This window comes from Homalodisca vitripennis, chromosome X, assembly GCF_021130785.1.
Source record: "Homalodisca vitripennis isolate AUS2020 chromosome X, UT_GWSS_2.1, whole genome shotgun sequence".
Taxonomy (NCBI): domain Eukaryota; kingdom Metazoa; phylum Arthropoda; class Insecta; order Hemiptera; family Cicadellidae; genus Homalodisca; species Homalodisca vitripennis.
Window position 1 is genome coordinate 82,497,696 of NC_060215.1, and position 19,884 is coordinate 82,517,579.

Genomic DNA, 19,884 nt, shown 5'->3' on the forward strand with positions numbered 1-19,884 from the left:
TCTTTCAATTTGAATGTTGAGTTTAGCTCTTGTTCACATTTTTCTTATTCCTGACGCTGTCTCAGACTTAACTTCTGGAATCTGTAGTCATGTTTGTCTGAAGAGATCCAAAAAATCGCCGACGAAGAAGCTCAAAACAAACCTTTACATCATTTTGACATCAAAGACAACTAAGTTTTAATCTAGATGAAGATTTTCCTGACTTTTACGTAGCCTAATATTAAGCTCATAGTTTAAAAAATATGTTATACAACAAATAAAGTATAGTATATTATATTCTAACTGTTAGCCTACATGTATATTGATCAGGGCAGTTTGGGCTGGAACACGTTATGTGTTTTTGTAACAGAGTTTGTTCCATGTTCGTGGAGGTTTGCGCATGGTCCGAAGCGTTTTACGTTTCGAAATGATTACGTATTACGAACTCGTTTTTTTACTACCCCTGCTTTGGGATTATTGCACCTCTGTTAATTACGTGTGTGTGCAGTTCATCACATTTAAGGGGGTTCGGTATGCCCTATCCTTCCCATGTTAATTTGGCCAATTTTATGTACTCTTTTCTCAGAAACCTTTAAAGCTATCATCATCAAACTTTAGGACACTACTATTTAGACCTTTGTTAACATTTAGAGCGGAACAAAGTTAAAAAAAAGAAGTTTTTATTTAATTTGTTGTAAATAAAAAATTTATTAATTTTTTGTAAAATAATTTATAATTATAATTTTTTTAATAAAAATTTAAAATAGATTTTTATAATGTCTTCCGCTCTAAATGTGTGTACTGGTCTTAAGTACATGTGTATTTTTTTATGTTAATCTGATCAGTGGATCTTGAGAAAAAGGTACATAAGTGATAAAAAAGTTAATTTTCGGGAAATCGCAGCTAAAGGCAACACACATCAAATAAGTGAATTCACTGACCTTTATTATAATATTAATGACATCCAGCTGCATAACTAGGGTTATCAGGATCCTCCAACTCTTCCCACTGATCTTCCAGCTTCCTCTTGGCACTTGAGCGAGCTTGCCTTGATTTTTTTTGCGACTTCGGTAGCCATGCGTTGAGCTTTTTGTAAGCGAGCTATGTCCAGCTTTTTCATTGCTTCACAAAAATTATGTCCAACAGTCATTCTAAGATGTTGTCAAACCATACATTTTGCCATATTTCCTTTATTGAAGGAACTTATGGCATCATACACTCCTAAGTGCAAGGTGTGTATGCCAACAAAGACAGTTTTTGGCAGGCGAGACCAGATTACTTGGTTTACGGACTCATTTGGGTTTTGTGACTTACCGTGGAGACATTTACGAAGCAAATCAGGTGCACTTAGGTCTGTAAAAATAGGCTTTATCTTGTTCATGATGACAGCAGGAAGGTGAAAATGTTTGGAATGGTCATAAGTTTCATTACAAGCCATAGCCTTTTGGTACTTGCACCAACTTTCACTCCCTATTGGGCAAAGTCCGTGTTCAGGATTTGTATTGCTGGATAGCAAATGATAATACTCAGCCCAAACAGCTTTTCGCATGTCTTCTACATTGCTTGCATTTCTTCGAATTGCTAGACCATAATATTTTCTGTATGGCTAATATGGCAGCTTCAGTCAGTCTGTTCCGACCGCCTATTGTTTTTCCATCGGTTTGTTTGTTTTTTCCCTCTTTTAATTTTAAATTCTTAAGGCGAGTCCCCATGCGCTTCTGCACATGCCCAATGCATTTCTAGTTTTTTCACCAGGCACTCATCACCATAGGGCTTGCTTTCCACAACACTAAAAACCCCTTTCGTATCCCCATCACCTAAGTATTCAACGTAGCGAACATTGTAAGTGGGTATGGACCGATGGAAAATCGCACGAGCTCCGACAACTTCCATGCCTCCGCTTACTCCCAGATAGTTTGCACTGCACTTATCACTATGTTGTCCAATTAATTTGTCTTTACAACGACAATACTTAGATAAAATCTCTGCATCAATTACCTTACCGGTATCCACAGATGTTGCAGTGATTATACCATTTTGTGATGTATGGCCTCGCTTTTGCCATGTCCCGTCTATGGCTACTGTCAAATCCCTCCTACCTTCATTTATAATCACTGATTCTTCTACTGCTTCCTTCATAATCTTAAAACAAACATCTTCAGTCACAGACCCTAACAGTTGTGTGTAATTCATGAACCGTGATGGAGGAGAGGGCAGATTTAGTACGCCACATAGTGTAGCGGCAGCCGTCTGGCCTCTGCCAATCGTACGCATGCCATACACCAATTTTACATTTATGTCATATAATTTTGTATCATCATTAGGTCTATTTTGCAAGACTAAGGAGTTTTCATAAGAGGCCAGTGTCTTTTCATTGCAACCTTCACATGAAAAGTTCCCCGAGAAAAAAAGGCCTACACGATACTTGATTTTAAAATCGATCGGTTGATGACACTGTTTGCATACTGCTATTTGAGAAATTACATTTATAAGTTTTTTAAAATCAACAATATCATTTTGTAAATTAGGCTCCTTATCAGTTATGTTTTTATAACTTTGACTGATATTACCTAGTTTCACTTTTGAAGCACTAACAACATCATCTGTGTCCTCATTATTCGGCGTAGGACTAGGCTCAGTTTCACTCTCAACTAACCTATCTTCCACAGTTTCTTCCAAAACAATACCACTACCACTGCTTTCACACTCTACAACTACTTTCTTTTTCTAAAACTCACTTTTTCTCTTCTTAAAAATTCTATTACTTCTAGGCATTTTAGAAATCAAATGCGTTCTACAAACAAAATAACAGTAACTACAATCCACCAAACAGAACTTGTTTTGTTTACTAACACAAAATTCGTTTATTGTAACTGAAGACAGTTATAGACAGCTGTATTTTTTGTTAGTAGACAAGGCAGGTGTACCAACCCATAAATCTAAATCATAGTTTGGAAGAATACAACTGTGTTACTATAACAAATACTTCAGTTGCAATGGAAACACTAAATTGTTGGCATGTAGTATATTTTTCAAAATAAAAATAAAAATAGTTCGCATCATCGGATTTTAATAGTTTTTGCATTAAAATGTCAGGAATTAGTCATAGAATAATAAAATATTAAAACACGAAAATTTATAAAAATTTCATTTTTTGGATACCAAACCCCCTTAAAGTGAAAACATGGATGTGAGTTTCTTAAGCTCTTGGAATGAAAACATGCACGCAATGTAAATATTTGTGAAATACAGATTATTGATTACTTATTACTTGAAGTGACACGAAATAAAAATGTCGACGTGTCCAGGATCTCCCATTCATATTGGAAGGGCACAGGCGAGAAAAAAGGGAACGTTATGAAATATTGTATAATATTCATTTCAATTTTAATATACGTTTACCAGTCAATAAAAACCCCAAATCCATCTAGATTCTGAGAAGACCTGTAAAATTTATTTTGGTTTATTTTACGCATAGCCACTTGTGACTTTTCCGTAACTTTTAACGACCACGTCCACCTGAAATCCACAGTGTAAGTTGTGTTACGTAACACGGACGTTGTGTGTTACCCTTTGTGGCAGTCGCACAGTGGGGTTACTATACTGATCTTAAAAGGGCCAAACCTCCAAACAATTATACAAATAACCTTCTTATCTTAATTTGATTCTATAACTTGGAAAATTCTGTATGACAGTAATTATCGACCATTACCTGGAGGTTTTATCTGTTGTAATACCCAGTGTTAGCGAAGCTGTTTCTTTCATGTTCCTATAAATTGTGTTAGTTCTTTTCTAAGCTACATTTGCGATGGAATTACAATTTTTAGAATCTAGTCTTTAAAATCACATCTAAAGAATATATGCTGAATATTATTGTAAATCCAACGTCAAAACAAACTTTATAAACTGCATATAAACAATTTAAAAACAATTATCACACCGATTTCCACATTGTTTTAAATAATTTTTAATTATATTTGAACACTCAATAAAAAATTAAGTAATTTTAAATTAGATCGGGCCCTTCGGATTTATCTAATACTTTACCTGTATATATTAACTAAGTATCAAAACTTATTCATAGTTTAAGTAATAAATGAATAGTAATCATAACACGAGTCAATAATTTAAATATGGCATTTTATGATGTTTATTTCAGACAAACTATTTTACAGATTGCTTTAAAGATGTAAAGAAGCTATAGGGAGTAATGTCATTCAGATACAAAGATACGTGGTCGGTCGCAAGCAGTTTCGTCTAATCAGACTTTACATTAGCACATGCATATTTCCATTAAGCTTCTTAACTACATAATGTTTAATTCATGAGAGAGATAGATAGATATAACACATTATTTTATTATTTTTCTCCTTGGTTACAATACTGTACAGAAATGTATCACTTTAGAAATCAGTTTACGTTAAATACACATTTAATGACTTTGACAATTGTTGACAATTTTTATTTGCACCATCCTTCACAGTTCACAGTTCACAAAAATCTTTATTTACCAAAAAGTTTACAAAAAAATACAATTCCATGTGCTACACAAAGCACGTGTGGAAAAGGAAAACAAGTTCTTTTTAAATATATTGGCATTATATATACATTTTATATTTTATATACAGTTGGCAAAGTGCATTTTAATCCTTCTTAGACTATTTCAGTAAGTAAGTCAAAATTAAATATCCTAACCATGAGAACCCTTTTGCAGGATAATGTATGAGCTATATTTTATAGTATTCTTAACTAGTGATACAAACATTACCTGGCGTTTAAATTGTTTCGAAATATTTTTTTATTCTAATATTAATCAAGAGTTTAGGACCAATTTCATTAAAGCTTCTTAACGCGTGATAACAAGGATTGGCTGTTTCTTAAGACACAAATAGTAACACCAAGGTGAAGGAAACAGGATATTCCATCGTTCAGCAATAATAAAAATCAGTAACACTAGATTCGAGATCTGCAATCTGATATCTTCTTCAGGTAAATAACTAACCTAATTACAAACTGTGTTAAAATAAACAAATCATACCAGAGCGTTGTGACACGCGTAAGTCAGGAATCACAACCACCATGTTGTATGTCAACTTCAACATAACTTCAATAAATTTTTTTTATAACTCTAAAACATAAATAAATAATAAATAAAAAACTAAACACAATACTAATTATTAAAACTGAACTACAGAATACAGGTCACAATATGCCTGCATTCGCCGACCAACCACCGACAGCTGATTTTTGTATCACTGAACAATGGCAAATGTCCGGAAAAAATCCTGTTTCCTTCACAATCCTGCCATAATCAAAAACAAACTCCAAATAAAGAACACCAATGTACTCTGATTCTGACTAGGCCATCTAAATTTGTAGTGATTTCTTTGCATTTATGTGAACATGTATGTTTAAATGTTGAGAACAAAACACATGCGTAATAGAAAATTGGGTTTTTTTGTATTTTATGCTTGATCCCATTAAGGCATGGAGATGCCAGCTATGTCGAAAATTATTAGCTTCTTCTCATACTTTGACTGATTTACGGAGGATAAATGTGTACAATTTGGGACAGTGTGTTTGAAATGATTTTTGGCTGATTTCTCATCATAACTATCTACAATTTTAGGTGTTACTCAATGGTTGTTTACTAGCTCTTACCATATATGGATGCTCATTTGAAATCTAAATAAACTACCATTTATCATCATTCATTGAAGTGATTAAAAAATATTTAAATCGTCAGAAGATAATTATAAAGACCAAGAACCGAAGTACAACACTGTATGCCTTGTCTTTTTGCGAAAAGGTTAAAATTGAGTGAATTATTTTGTATTTAATATTTTTAGAATATACTCATAAAGCACTTTTTGAGGTATCATTAACCATTCTGGAAATAAAAGGTTCGTGTAAGTTTAAAATGTTTGCTTTGTATTTCTTATTATAGTGCCTCATTGCTTATAACATACCAATCAAAGAGTATAGAGCGGGTTCAAGCAGCAGATGCATTGTCAGTTTGCTAGTGCAGCGCGGCAAACTGGCGACGGTTCTTATAGGCGTATAATACTCCTAATCGTTCTCATGATAATGCATGCAAGAACGCATATCGTGCAGTATTAAATGAAAGCTTATTAACTACTGATACTTTTGAACTGATATGAATACAAATAATTCAAAATAAATCATATAAAAAACTGTTATTCAGTCGTGGTACCTTTAAAGTTATATTTTAGTTAGATCGATGACGAAATTCCAGAGAGACCAATATTGTTTAAAATGAGCGATGCTTTTTAACATCAAAGGCTTGTAGGAATCGATCAGCGGCAGCGGTTGAGTAGAGGGTGGGTCTGTGGTGGTCAGGGGGGAGGCGCGGGCCCGGGCGCCCGCCAGCTGCTGTGTGTTTTTCCCTCACTTGATAAGATTTCCCGCGTTCTCAAACTAAGGAAAATTAGCTTTCACTTTGCTCGCGCTCAGTATTGCTTTGCTGTCACAAGCACTACGATTAGTCACTAAGTTATAAAGAGGATTTGAATTGAACAAGCTACACTCGGAACGTTTACGCCCTTATCGGAATATTGGCGTATCAAATCACTGAAATTAGCCCTTCAATTTAACAGTGCACAACCTCATCTAGTTCACAGAATTTTCTTGGAAATAACAAGATATCTGCCGTTTCTAAGAAAAGAACTTGTGTATCGTGTGTAAATCAGAGCACAATGGAAAGGACTACCCAGGGTACTCGAGTAAGTAATTTCAAGAGATATATTATTACGTGGCGGAAATGCCACTGCCACTTTTATAAGAGATGATGTCAGCTGTGCTCTTATTTGAACAGCTGTTAAAGATCGGACCATCATTCCAATCTGGTTTAATGAGAACGAGCTAGACAAATATTTAGCTTATGTCATACGTGTTCTGATAATAGTTTGAGATCTGGATACAGAACACAAGCTTAAAGTTACTTTAAAGATGGTTTCTTTTATACTTTTTACTCAAACACTTTAGAAAATATTATAATAATTATTAGTCAATTAATAAAATACTATTTCTAACTTTATGTAGCGTGTTATGAAGTATCAATTTTAATTTATGCCCTCTCTCTCCATTTTCAACTTCCGGGCAGTAAATTGTCTCTCTCAAATGAAACAAACTATAAATAACGAAACGTTAAAGTAATAATAAATAAATTAATATAACGTTACTTCTGAATTACCACGTTTACAATAATTCCATGTAACGGCGATGCCTTCATCTACCAGTGTTTTCGCCTTCAGGTAGAAATTCCCTCTGAAGGGAAAATTTCCCTCAGCATGCAAGATGTACCGGCAATCGGTATTCACAGTTCGGCTCAGCCACCGAGTATCGGCACTCGCCACTCAGCAGTCCGTGTCCTCGCTCTTCAGTAGTCATGGTAGGCTGATGCTTCATGTTGGCTGCCCTCCCCTTTACACACATACATCTTATCATCCATTCATTAATCTGCTAGTGGTATTCATCAACATTGTGGTTTGCATCACCCGAACAGTCGAGTTGCTGTAGTTATTTACCTCTATGCCATTCCCCACAACCGCAATAGTACTTGTGTTATGTTATTAATAGTTTATTTAATAAAATCGTGTGTGGTGTTGAAGTACAACACTGTCCACTGGAACACGGATTCCACTTTTGTCAGAGCAATCGATGTTAAACATTTAATCAGCATTTGGGAAGAACAATATATATCTAAATTAAAAGCAATATCTAAATTTTGTCTACACTTTGAAGTACTTTAAACAACTCCAATTAAATATTCGGAAATTGTAAATACGGGAACTTGATTTAACTTTAAAAAGTATTTGTTCACTTTTGCATTGTTAACTTTAAATTTATTCTTTCTAACTACTGTGATTACATTACGCTTGGCGCTTCAGCTGTCCACAGCCACAGCGGAAAGTTTGGTGAAACAATGTTCAGATTACATAGAATAACAGTAGTATAATAATGATATAATGATATGTTGCAATATATTTGGGTTTCCAGTGGAATAAGGTACCGCAGGTCCGGGATATTCAATATATTGGGTGTTGGGAACTCTCTCCCCCCGCCTACGATGTTCGAGTGGTCGGGGCGGGGCGGGAGTTACCCAGTCAAAACAAAGTTGACCTAACCCTAACTGTTCCTTATTGGGTTGGGGGCATTCTCCGATTTACTTTTTGATTTCATTCAGTATATTTTTTAATGAGCGAATGGAGTTTAATGAGTTTTTATCAAAACAAGAGGTGGAGGTGATGAATTTCAAACAAGCGAATCAAATTAAACATTAAATGTATATTCTTGTTCAACGTAGAATTTTATATAAGTTCAAATTATAGGTTAATGTTATTAACGTACGTCACATGAACTCTGTGAAATGTAATATTCTTTGTTAATTATCGGGTTTCGTCATACCAGTTAAATATTAACTTTGTGATATGAATGGGAAGAAAATAGGAAATAGTACCGTGTACCTTGTTACGTTCGCGTATTACATTATTATTATTAACATTCATACTAATACTTTTACGTATACTCGACTATTGACAGTTTAGGGATAAATTAAGAGGTAAACTATTCCAACTATTTCCAAGTGTATTCGATCACTGTTATTGGCTGAACAAAGTGTTGGCTGACGGGAACATTTTCAATTATATTTTGTTTGTCTCTGTATAAGTATGTAAGCACTAGAAACCTTATTTTCTGTAAATTTTTCGCTAAATATGACACAAAATCTCTTTTTTTTTAAATACAATATACAAATTCTTTTTCCAATTCAGTCGAACCCAAGGAGGCAGGACCCCACGATATAACTCATGCCCAGCAACTATTATGCTAGAAGTGAAGTATCCTTGACAATATTTTGACCTCGTTAAAATTTTTCGTGTTGTACGATTCACAGAGTGCGTATTTAATACCTAATTTATTAATTTGACAGGTCGTTGTAAAATCTTGTCGATGTGTGTCCGTCCATCTGTGCGATAACATTTGATAGAAAGGTCCTAGAGACATGAAACTAACTACACATTTTCTTCTAGGTCCAAGGAAGAACTGTGTTGATTTTAGGGTTAATGGTCAAAAGGTAGCCCATCCGTCTATGCGATAACTTTTTCGCTATATTCTTTCGAGTCCTTCCATACCCCGTTGCATCGGTATATTGAAATATAAACATAAAGATGAACTAACCCCCAGACTAAACTGTGGTAAATATTACTTCGCCTATCAAAGGGTGAGGTGACATGTGTTTTCTACGAATACATTGAAAATATCGTCAGTGCGATGTGGGGAGAACTTTACAAAATAAATTTATTTAAATAGAGAGTGGTATTTTTCCTGAAGCGCAATAATATGGTACATTAAAACACCTCAGTTGTGGACGACGTCAATTCATTTGTCCTAACACATCTCCAACCACGAATTACAATTTTATTTGGTAAATATTTCATCTCACCCGTTATAAATCGATGCATGTATCCGATGCATATACTAGAAAATAGTTCAGACCTTCAAACAGAATATGAAATGGGACATCAAAGGCATCTCTCGGACGTCGTTACTATGAGTACCACTTATGTTGAAACATTCTTTTAAAGCCAGCAATTGTAAAAAGAAACTTTTTATAAATTACAAATTTGTTTATAAATAATAGATATTTGAAAATTATATTGTATGAAGGTTTAGTAATATTTAGTATGCTTATCCAAGGTGGAGCAATAACAACCGAAGTAGCAGCAATTTTTGTTTTGAAATTTACGTTTGTTCGAGTTTTATTTTGTAAATTTCAATTTTCCTACCTGATAAAGGCCTGTAAGACGGAAACTAACCATCTTAATGTAGCTTAATATAAAACGTCTTAATATCAGTAAAAATGTTCACATATATTAATGGATATTGACCTTAAATTTCAGGTTTTCAACTGACTCTCATAGGCCGTCGTCCTGTAGTAATGATGAAGGAATAAAAAAAGTAACATTTTCCCTCTTGTCGATGTGAAATATTTTTATGTTTTTATGGTATTAATTAAACCGACTTTTATTACGTCCCGTATGTTAATAATAAATTTGCATATCATACTCACAGCTGTATCTAGCTTTTACTCAATACAGGTATTGGTGAAAGATTAAAAAGAGAACCAATTAAAATGCATTCTATAACTTAGTGTTTTGGTTGAAATCAGTATGCATCATAATAGATTATATATTTTATGTTTTAAAACGTATTTTCATTTTGTGCAAAGTTTTGTTATTTGACCTATATAGCATGTACGTCTTACGAAGGTGCATGGAAAATGATTCATCATCCCCATTTCTCAATCCCAATTACATAAGCTGCAACAATTATGTAAAGATTGATGCTCAGTTAGTTTTAATTTTTAACAAGAATTAATTAATTTTCATGGTTAGTTCGTGGCGGCGACCACTGCGACGTGCTACTCGCTGTTGCATTCGTGATACTTGAAAGCTATATCGGGTTAGGCGTAATGTAGACCGGTACATTTAATTATTCTGCCATTAATCCATTCCTTTGTGTTATATTATACAAATCTGTGGAGATACAATTAAATATGATTTTATTCTGACGTTATAAATTGCATGATACATCGCGCATGTTTTAAGTTTAATATGATTTTACAGCTAAACTCCAAGAAGGAAATCCCTCTTCCTAGAGAGTATTGCCACTCATATAAGATTAGGGGGAGTAAATTTGCTACTTAGTTTACGTTATCCATAGCATCACCTAATACATAGATTTAACCACATGACTAAGTATATAATGGGGGAAAACATTATAATAATGTTAGAAAAAGCGTTTTTGTTTAGTTAAATTCGTCTACTCATTTCACGAAGTTTCAGGGACAGATTTTACAAACATCCTGCACGGGGGTTATATATCTCTTCTATATGATCTATGAGTTCACGGGTTTGAGCTTCCAAACTCAAATTCTAGATACCCCACTGGGGCTATGTAGTATAAGCAACATTTTCAAATGCAATAGCTCTCTGTTTCAACTAAATTCAGAAGAAGAAATAAAAAACTAGACTTTCATCTATCTCAATTCATTGCTTGTGAAAAACGGACTCATCTGAGTCGGTCATGTTTATCTACAGCCCAACAGTCATATTAAAATCGTGTAGATTGACATAATAAATTTTCCAGGATTAGAAGTTTTACGCAAAATGTATCAAACTTTTTATTTTTCATATAAAAACCGTTTAAACAATTACCAAACTACAACGGAGAGAGCCGTGCAAGCCTGCATTCAAAAATTTGGAACTACATTTTCAAAACTTGCTTTTTTCAATTCAAAATTCGGTGCCCTAATAGGCAGTGATGTGTACTTGTATACAACGAGAGGTAACGAATTTGGGGTACGGAATGGTAGCTCACAAGCCTTTGCCTTCACAGCTCAAAGCTCGGTTTGTTAATATAATTCCAAATTCAAACAAAAGTGCCCGGTCGCTGAAGGGCTCATCTGAAAACAGTCGCAAGCACCGAAGCATTTTACTGCACAAGCGATTACTTGGCATTTGATTTACAATTTTTTGCAAGTTTGGCTGACCGATTTAGGTACGGTACTGTTAACAGATTTGGATAAATAGGATTATTACGAATGAACATTTGTATTTGTGAACGAATTTGATATGTACAACACCTTTAGATAGGTCAGAGAAAATATGGCGATTTCTACCAACTACCACGAAATAGAATATTTATTTATTTCTTAAGGCTATGTTGTGTCTGCATTTGCATAGTACGTGACATAGAGCGCTTGCGCCGTGCAGTAGTTTGCACTAAGTGCCTCTCGAGCCGCAACTACAATCACAATGGGCTAGGTCTCACGTACATCGTACAACACGACACTACCACTACGCTGTACTGTCGACGTGTATCATCGTCGTTGGGCCGTGCAGTACTCCGCACTAAGTACCACTCGAGCCGCAACTACAATCACAATGGGCTAGGTCTCACGTACATCGTACAACACGACACTACCACTACGCTGTACTGTCGACGTGTATCATCGTCGTTGGGCCGTGCAGTACTCCGCACTAAGTACCACTCGAGCCGCAACTACAATCACAATGGGCTAGGTCTCACGTACATCGTACAACACGACACTACCACTACGCTGTACTGTCGACGTGTATCATCGTCGTTGGGCCGTGCAGTACTCCGCACTAAGTACCACTCGAGCCGCAACTACAATCACAATGGGCTAGGTCTCACGTACATCGTACAACACGACAAAACTAGCGCTTCTCTGTACTGACGACCTGTACCAATATACCTTCTACAGTTATTTCATAGACAAACATTATATATTGTAAAAATACACATTTAAAAATTAATTTAATTCCTTTACAGATATTAACAGCGTCTAATAAATTAAAGTCAGTTGTGTTTAAAAGTAATAATATATCTGTATCAACGCCATAGAAATATAAATATCGTGTAAATATACATCAGTTATTAATTTCAAAAAATAAACTCACCAACTGTGTAAAGAGGGGCTTCTTAGCTTTAACATCGCCTTATAAAGTAAAACATCCTTTACCTTATACTTTTTTCTATATAATAGACACCAATGACCAGATGTTCTAGAAGGCGCCTTTGAAATAATTGTTTTTTGTGTTCGTTTGAATTGGATCAGGCAGCTTATCAAACATTTGCAACATTTTGTGGATGTAGGCTAAATCGGAAAGGTCCAAGTAGCAAGTCTTGCCTCCGTGTTGGTTATGTATAACAGTTGCGATGTCCCTAGGAAATCTGGCGAGATAACAGTTTTCAAACATACACGAGTACGTGGCTGATTTGATAAGAGGCAGGTCCAGAAGTGGCCACCTACACAACTGACCATTCTTCAATCTTGACATGAATCGAATGGCACTTAGTTTGTGTTTTGAAGAGCCTTCCTACTTTCAACTTGGTAAAGGTTCCCGACAATTTCGCAGCCTAATCTTATTTCTGTAAAGGACGTGTAGCACAACTTTATTTATAGAATACTTGTTCTTTTATATAGAACCAATAATAGATCACAGATTTTGCATGAAGCCTTTGGTGGCGAAATATTATTGTTGAATAAAAGTTAAATGATTTTCTTGTCAAACAATGGGTTATATTTTCTGTGTGCCATTAAAATTAACGTCTTTGTGAGTGACAATGTTTCTTGTACTTCTTTTACGAATAATTCGTAGTTATTGACAAAAATTCCAATGGTAAAATCACAGTTATCCTTACGTTTTAGGAAGATACTTTCCTTCAACACAATCCCCTGACTCAAAATCACTCTGATACCATAAATGTACGACATATGTAATTCAAAATGTTCAATACACATTTTGAAATCTAATTTGGACGAAAAATTACGTGCCCAAGAAAACAGAAAATAGACTATTGAAAATGCACTAAAACTAGGGTTTTTGACTAATAACGGATGCAAGGGATGGCTATGAACGGGAATGGGACTCAATTGTGTTTAATCTCTGGATCAAACAAGCCTTCAGTGGCTTCTGCAGTGCTACTGAATATAAGCCTTTCCCACTCGGACCTCAACATACAGGAGTAGTATAGAGATTCACACCTCCTGAGCAACCGTTGAAGTTGTCGAGATGTCAATAAAAACACTGTTGATGTTCCTAAATTAGTCCAATAAGAAGATTGACTACTATTCGGGATATTTTATTTTTCAATTAAACTTAGTTTAGCGTTTGTGTGTGTGTGTGTGTGTGTGTGTGTGTGTGTGTGTGTGTGTGTGTGTGTGTGTGTGTGTGTGTGTGTGTGTGTGTGTGTGTGTGTGTGTGTGTGTGTGTGTGTGTGTGTGTGTGTGTTTTCAACATAAGACTTCTCTTTAAGAGATAGCACTTTAATTGTGCCTAAACCATTTATGAGCTAAAACAGTTTTAAAATTTAAATACATGTAACATAAACTAACATTGTAAACAATTTCAAGAAGGTGGCAAATGTGTGACGGTTAAATCTGTACTAAAATTAGTAACAAAGATAGTTCAAGTATATTTTTATGAAAATGTCACGCTTGTGGTCGTACAAGACCAGTATATATGCATTTTCTTGATTATAGTTTATCAAATCATGATAAATGAGTATTGCGTATTTAATACGACAGTTATTGGTTATGTTTTATGGTAGAGGAGTGTTAGCAGTACGATTTACACAAATGTAGTTACGTCAGATATGGCACGAGTAAATAGGCGTCGCTGGTTGGTCGGGACGATCATATGATCTACCCTCTCCAATAATAGCCCTAACCGTCAGTCCTCAGATGTTTCTCTTGTGGTTAGATTTTAATGAGATAACCTTACACGCAAAATTAAAATCTGTAACTTGACTGTTTATTTGTGATTATAAAATAAAAGTTATAAACAAAAAGAATCGAAATTAAAAAAAAAATTATAAGTACCTAATATTTCGTCCCAAATCAATGGTTGGATCTATAAATGTTTATACAGTGCAATTTTTAATCTCCTTGAATGTATTCGCGTATGCGATATAACACTAGCTTATACACCACAATAATTAATTCTTACCATTCGATTCCAACCAAACCTGGCATGTGTTCCCTTTCCATTCTATGAATGTAATCAGCTCCTGTTATACAGGATGTAACCAAACACTCCTCTCGAACATCGAGGTGTTGACGAAATGAATAAAATAACTACGTACAGGCCTCCCTCGTTCCTTATCTGTCTGTCCATCTACATTTAATAATTGAAAATTCATATTTAATTAATTAATGATTCTGATTACATGAATAAAATACATGATATAAATTGTCTTCTTCATAATGTGCTATTAGATTTTTAATTAAATTTACATATAATTTCAATTTATTTTAGCGGTAAAAGTGCATTATAGCAGGAGTGTTTCATTTGATGTTAATAAATGATTCAGATACAATAAATTTAAATTATGATATTGTTGTGAATTTTAATCCAGACAATTTATTTTATTCATTTTTATTTAAGTTTTTAGTAAGTAAATGTCACTAGAACAGTACAGTGTTTTTGCAGAATGCGGATTGTTATGAACTTTCAAATTAAACGCACAAACAAACTGACATTCAGGCAACAAAAGGAGATGGACCGCTTGGTTTTACTAAGTTTAATATTCCTTTTACCAGAGGAATTACCTACGTTATTTTATGCTCAGTATAATAAAACACATTTCCCATAACTTATGTGTTACGTAATAACGAATAGCCTTCATCGCATTCTTACCATTACAGCTTATGTGGACGGTAACTTTGTCCACATTGCAAAAATTCCGGCCCATATAAACTAATCTCATTGAGATCAATGTTTTATTTATCAGTATTAAAAATTATATACTTTTAAATTATACAACGTTGCTTCAATCCACTCCTTTAAGAGAAGTGATGCGGCGGGAGGGGGATATAAGATGCGGTCAAGGGTACCGTCTGTTCAGAGGACTTGTAAGGTAACTGGGCCACCGCACGGACACGTAATGTATGTACCTTATTGGGAGGCCGCCGCGGCCTGCAGTGCGGTTTCCCCTGGTACTGCGACATTCCCGTACTGTCCCGATTAGTTCATTATGGCCGGCTTTAATAAACCACTGACGCTAAATCCCCTTTTATATGATGCGGGCACTGGTTTCTCGCTGCCGATTGAACATATATTTTGTATATATATGCATGATAACGTATATAGTGTTTTTGTCTCGTGCCAATGCTCAGTTTGTTGATTTTTGGATTCACCTTGTTATAATCTAAAACTTTTCATTGTTGTTAAACTCGAATTTTCATTGACCTCCTGAACAAAATTCAATAAATTGAATATGTTACGTACCTGGATAATGTTTAGGTCCATGTAACTTAAATAGCTGCTGGAATTTCTCCAATAACAACTGGACCACGTTGATCTTGTTTATTTAGACGACATCTTCGCGTTTTCTTCTTGTCTGGAAATTATACGCTATTGTCGAAACTATAGTTACGATTCAAGTTTTCTTAAAATAATCCAGATACGTAAGCTGTAATATTCGAGATATCAGATTGCAAATGTCGAATCGTGGTATTTCAAAATCTCTCCCAGTGACAACAAAATGCAATCGTGCGTGTGTGTTCTGTGCGGGTCTTATTAAACAAAATGTGCAAGCAAATCGCGCTTGAACGTGACAAACATACATGTATAATTAAATATGTAGGGGAGTGAGGGGTTCTCTCTAGTGTCAAAAACTGTTAGTTAGCTAAACCTTGAAGATACTCTACTCTCATTATTCCTTCAACTGACAGGCTGCAGTGCAGCCCTTACCTCTCCTTGCAGTGTAGCGTGGTTGAAGCGTAGGGTATTACAACCTTCCTCTTCCCATCCCGAATATCTTGTCAATCCAGCAGTCACGTAGTATATACCTTTCTTGGTTTATCCCATTTCAGTTTTCCTTAGCTTTTTGCCCAACAGAACAATTTTCCATAGCACGTTTGTGATAGCAGTTAGTCCTTACAGGTATTCTTGGACTCTGCGAAACTTCAGCGCTCAAATGTATGTGCTACAAACAAAAACTCAATTACCTTACGTATGTTTTTACCTAGATGAGAATCACAGTCGATGAAAAATATTAGAGAAATTCAGTGTTTAACAGGTGATTCAAATTAGTACTCGTCAAACAAATTAGAGCGGTCAGTAATCATCGAACTTTATTTTGGAATTTAGAGAGATGGCCGAGCGGTCTAAGTTGTGGGACTGTATATGTCAGTTACAAATAACGTACGTTCAGATCCAGTCTGTGATCGTGGCACTTTTTATCAGTACCATCGGTCATTTACTGTATAGACTCTCCCCCTTATTTTGTTTGATAAGATTCTCGCACAGGCCAGTGATCCATGAGAACGGGCAGACTAAGTCTTAAAAGGGAGTTGGTCTCTCCTATGCAAAATATAGGTTGTCGGTAGTCTTAATACCACCCTGACCTAATTTTGGAAGAATTTGTAATAAGAATTCTTATACATTGATATTTTTTTATAAAGTGGAAGATTTGAACCGGTTTTGTGCTTTGGATGATATCAGCAAACATAAAATATAATCATCATTGTGCATTTTTAATTGTAACTGCACTTTTTATACTAATAATTACATCTGTACAGTGTTTCAGTTTTTATGCTGAAAGTTATGTTTTACGTATTTACTCCAAAATATAAATATTCAATTGTGCAGTTAATTCTTTCGATTAGTTAAATTATGCGATTCAGAATTAAATTTGGCGTCAGATACACTCATGCAATTCTACTGGTGTGCCAGACAGTAAATACGTAAACATTTTTGAGATATCGTGTGTTACATGGGAGTGTGTAATAAACATTATTAACATACTCAGTTAGCAGTTAAAACTTTCAAGCCCGGTCGGTTGACTGTCGGTTGTGTTTATTGTTACACTTTGCTTCTTTTATTACATTATCAATACAGTGTGGTAAAGAGCACAGTTAAGATGGAATGCAAAGATAGAGCGCTTCCTCCAGGATGCGGTATCGGCGTTGTGGCTATTTCGAGCCCCCCTCCCCTAGGATAACGCTATCGGTATGGTGTCTTGTTATATTATGTGCTATATTATGTTACACGTATTACTTCCGGCTTACTGAACTAGCTCCAAGTCTACTCTCTTACGCATTGCTTCACCAGTGGCAACGCGAATGCGATTATATATCCTACTCTCTGTTACACTATTTGTATCAGAACATGCTTTGTGTTGTATGCTCCATCGTTCGCCATATGTTATTCCTCATTTTATTGCTCGCTGCTGGTACGTAGTGGGAGTACGAGGTACAAAAAAAGTATAAGCGTTGTGATAACGAACGAATGCTTTTGAACCTTAATATTTTATCGTGATTCATGATTCAGTACTGCAATTTTATTGTCATGCGTGAGGTATTAAACCGCAATAAACTATTGTACCGTATACAAATATTTTTGCTGTTAAAAGTCTAGTACTGTTTACCACGTATCAATATCCACAAAGTTTCCTTTAGTAATACATTTAATAAAACACAGTATATGTATAGCGTAACAATATTATGTACCGTATAGTGTTTGTAATCATGTAAAAACTACTTTAGAAGTACCCATAGGACACCGGACAAGAGACACAAGAAGGTCCGGAGTATTGTTGTGTATGCGTTGCAGCATGCGACTCCGAAATCGGCTAGATTTCTCGGAAAAAACCTGCCGTGCGTATACAATATACATGTGCTTCGCCATATGTCCTGTCCAGTATACTCACGCGAACTTTATAAGTATAGATATGTGGTATGAATCAAGTCTGTGGTTGATTGGAGTCTTTAATTTTTAATACAAACATTGCCAAAGTATGCGACTCATTTACGTCTAAGTCCTCAATCTCTCTAGACTTGATACAGAAGACATTTTACAGACCACAGCATGAACCGACAATCCTCTTTAAACTTATCTCCAGTGATGTTACTAGTAAAATCAGACGTTTATGATGAAAATTAGACTGGGTCCTGAAATACTTGTTTTCATGTTGTTATCATAAGACTCGCGTGTTGACTGTATGTTTTGTTCCGCAACTCCCCCAGGTCCTGCTCCCAGCACGTCTACGCTTCTCGACCAAGCCCGATAAACCCTGACCCTCAGAACCAATCCATGTTTTGAAGTTACAATTTTGGCGAATTACCGTACCTAAATTATTGCATTGACATTATTCAAGTCTCTTATAACCTTGGGAGACATGCTCCGGATATTGGTAGGCTACGATCAGGTGTAAACTTTCCGCGTAGCCGCATCCCGGACTTTCAAGGTCCTAGGGGAAGATCCTAAGGAGGGATCATCCTATCGGACCTTGAAAATCCGGGAGATAGAATGTGCATCGTATACATGATTATACTGAACCGTCTCGTTAGAGACATTTATAAATTTGTAACTTGATATGAGTTAATTAATAATGAAAAAATTGTTAAAGTACAGTTTTTTGTAAATTTTCATAAACATGCAGATATTATGCATTTTATTTAAAAAAAGATCAATATATTATACACAATATATGAGATAAGTTGTTAACAAAGAAAATAGGTGGTAAAAGATATAGTATAGTACCTAGGCAACACAATGTCCGCATAAAACTATAAAACCAGTCTGTCAGTGCTTCGTGATTCACTCTAGGTTTTTGTAACACGAAAATTATGTTTGTTGTCGATTGGTTTTTTAATTAAAGTTCACACATTTGTGTTATATAATGCATGATTGTGTACGAGAAGAAAATCTATAAGTAAAATAAAATACAAGCTTTCTATTTTCAAACATGTCATATTTAACACTTACACAGTGGCGTATGAGGACTTCAGATGAGGGGAGGGTTCATAGAATGTTTGTATAACGGGATAATAGAAGAAACCCCCAGCCAACCGGTGATTGTGAGTTATATGAAGTATAAATTAACTCATCTGATACTATCACAGGTTTGACTCCTGGAATCTGGAGTTCACGTTCATCTGAAACGATAAAAAAATGTTCATCGGCGACGAAAAGTTTCAGAATGAACTCTTGCATCGTTTTAACTTCAGAGACGTCGAGACTGCAAAAGAGCTCTGTCTGGTGTACCCAGCAGCCATCCAGTGCAATCTAGTTGGAGAGGTGTACTCACCGTCTCATGAAGTACACAGCTGAGTGCACTAAGATCCCAAACACGGTGGAGCAACCGAGTTTTCCACAGCTATGATGGGAAGGTTCAGTTAAATCTCCATTTCACCTTCCTTTGCGGCCATGTGCAATGTTAGAACTTTTTGTGTTTCCTCTAGATCGTAAAAACATAGAACCTCTCGTGAAGACATTAATCCATCTGTGTACAGACACGCGGCGCCAGAGCACGCGCTTCCTCACGCACGTGCCCACGCGCACGCGCACG

The 19,884-nt window shown here is 35.5% G+C and overlaps 1 protein-coding gene across 4 annotated transcripts in view; it reads left to right on the forward strand.

Annotated features, from left to right (window-relative positions):
* The window catches only part of LOC124369271 (filamin-A), a 254,692-nt gene that overhangs the window by 43,091 nt on the left and 191,717 nt on the right, over positions 1-19,884 (forward strand). The window contains exon 1 of one of the 4 annotated variants that reach the window (XM_046827178.1): positions 7,282-7,390. The exons of the other annotated variants lie outside the window; for them this stretch is intronic. Within the exon in view, the coding sequence (XP_046683134.1) occupies positions 7,297-7,390 (94 nt within the window). The 5' untranslated portion in view covers positions 7,282-7,296. Of the gene's footprint in view, positions 1-7,281; positions 7,391-19,884 lie in introns of those variants that run through there. 4 annotated transcript variants of the gene reach the window in all.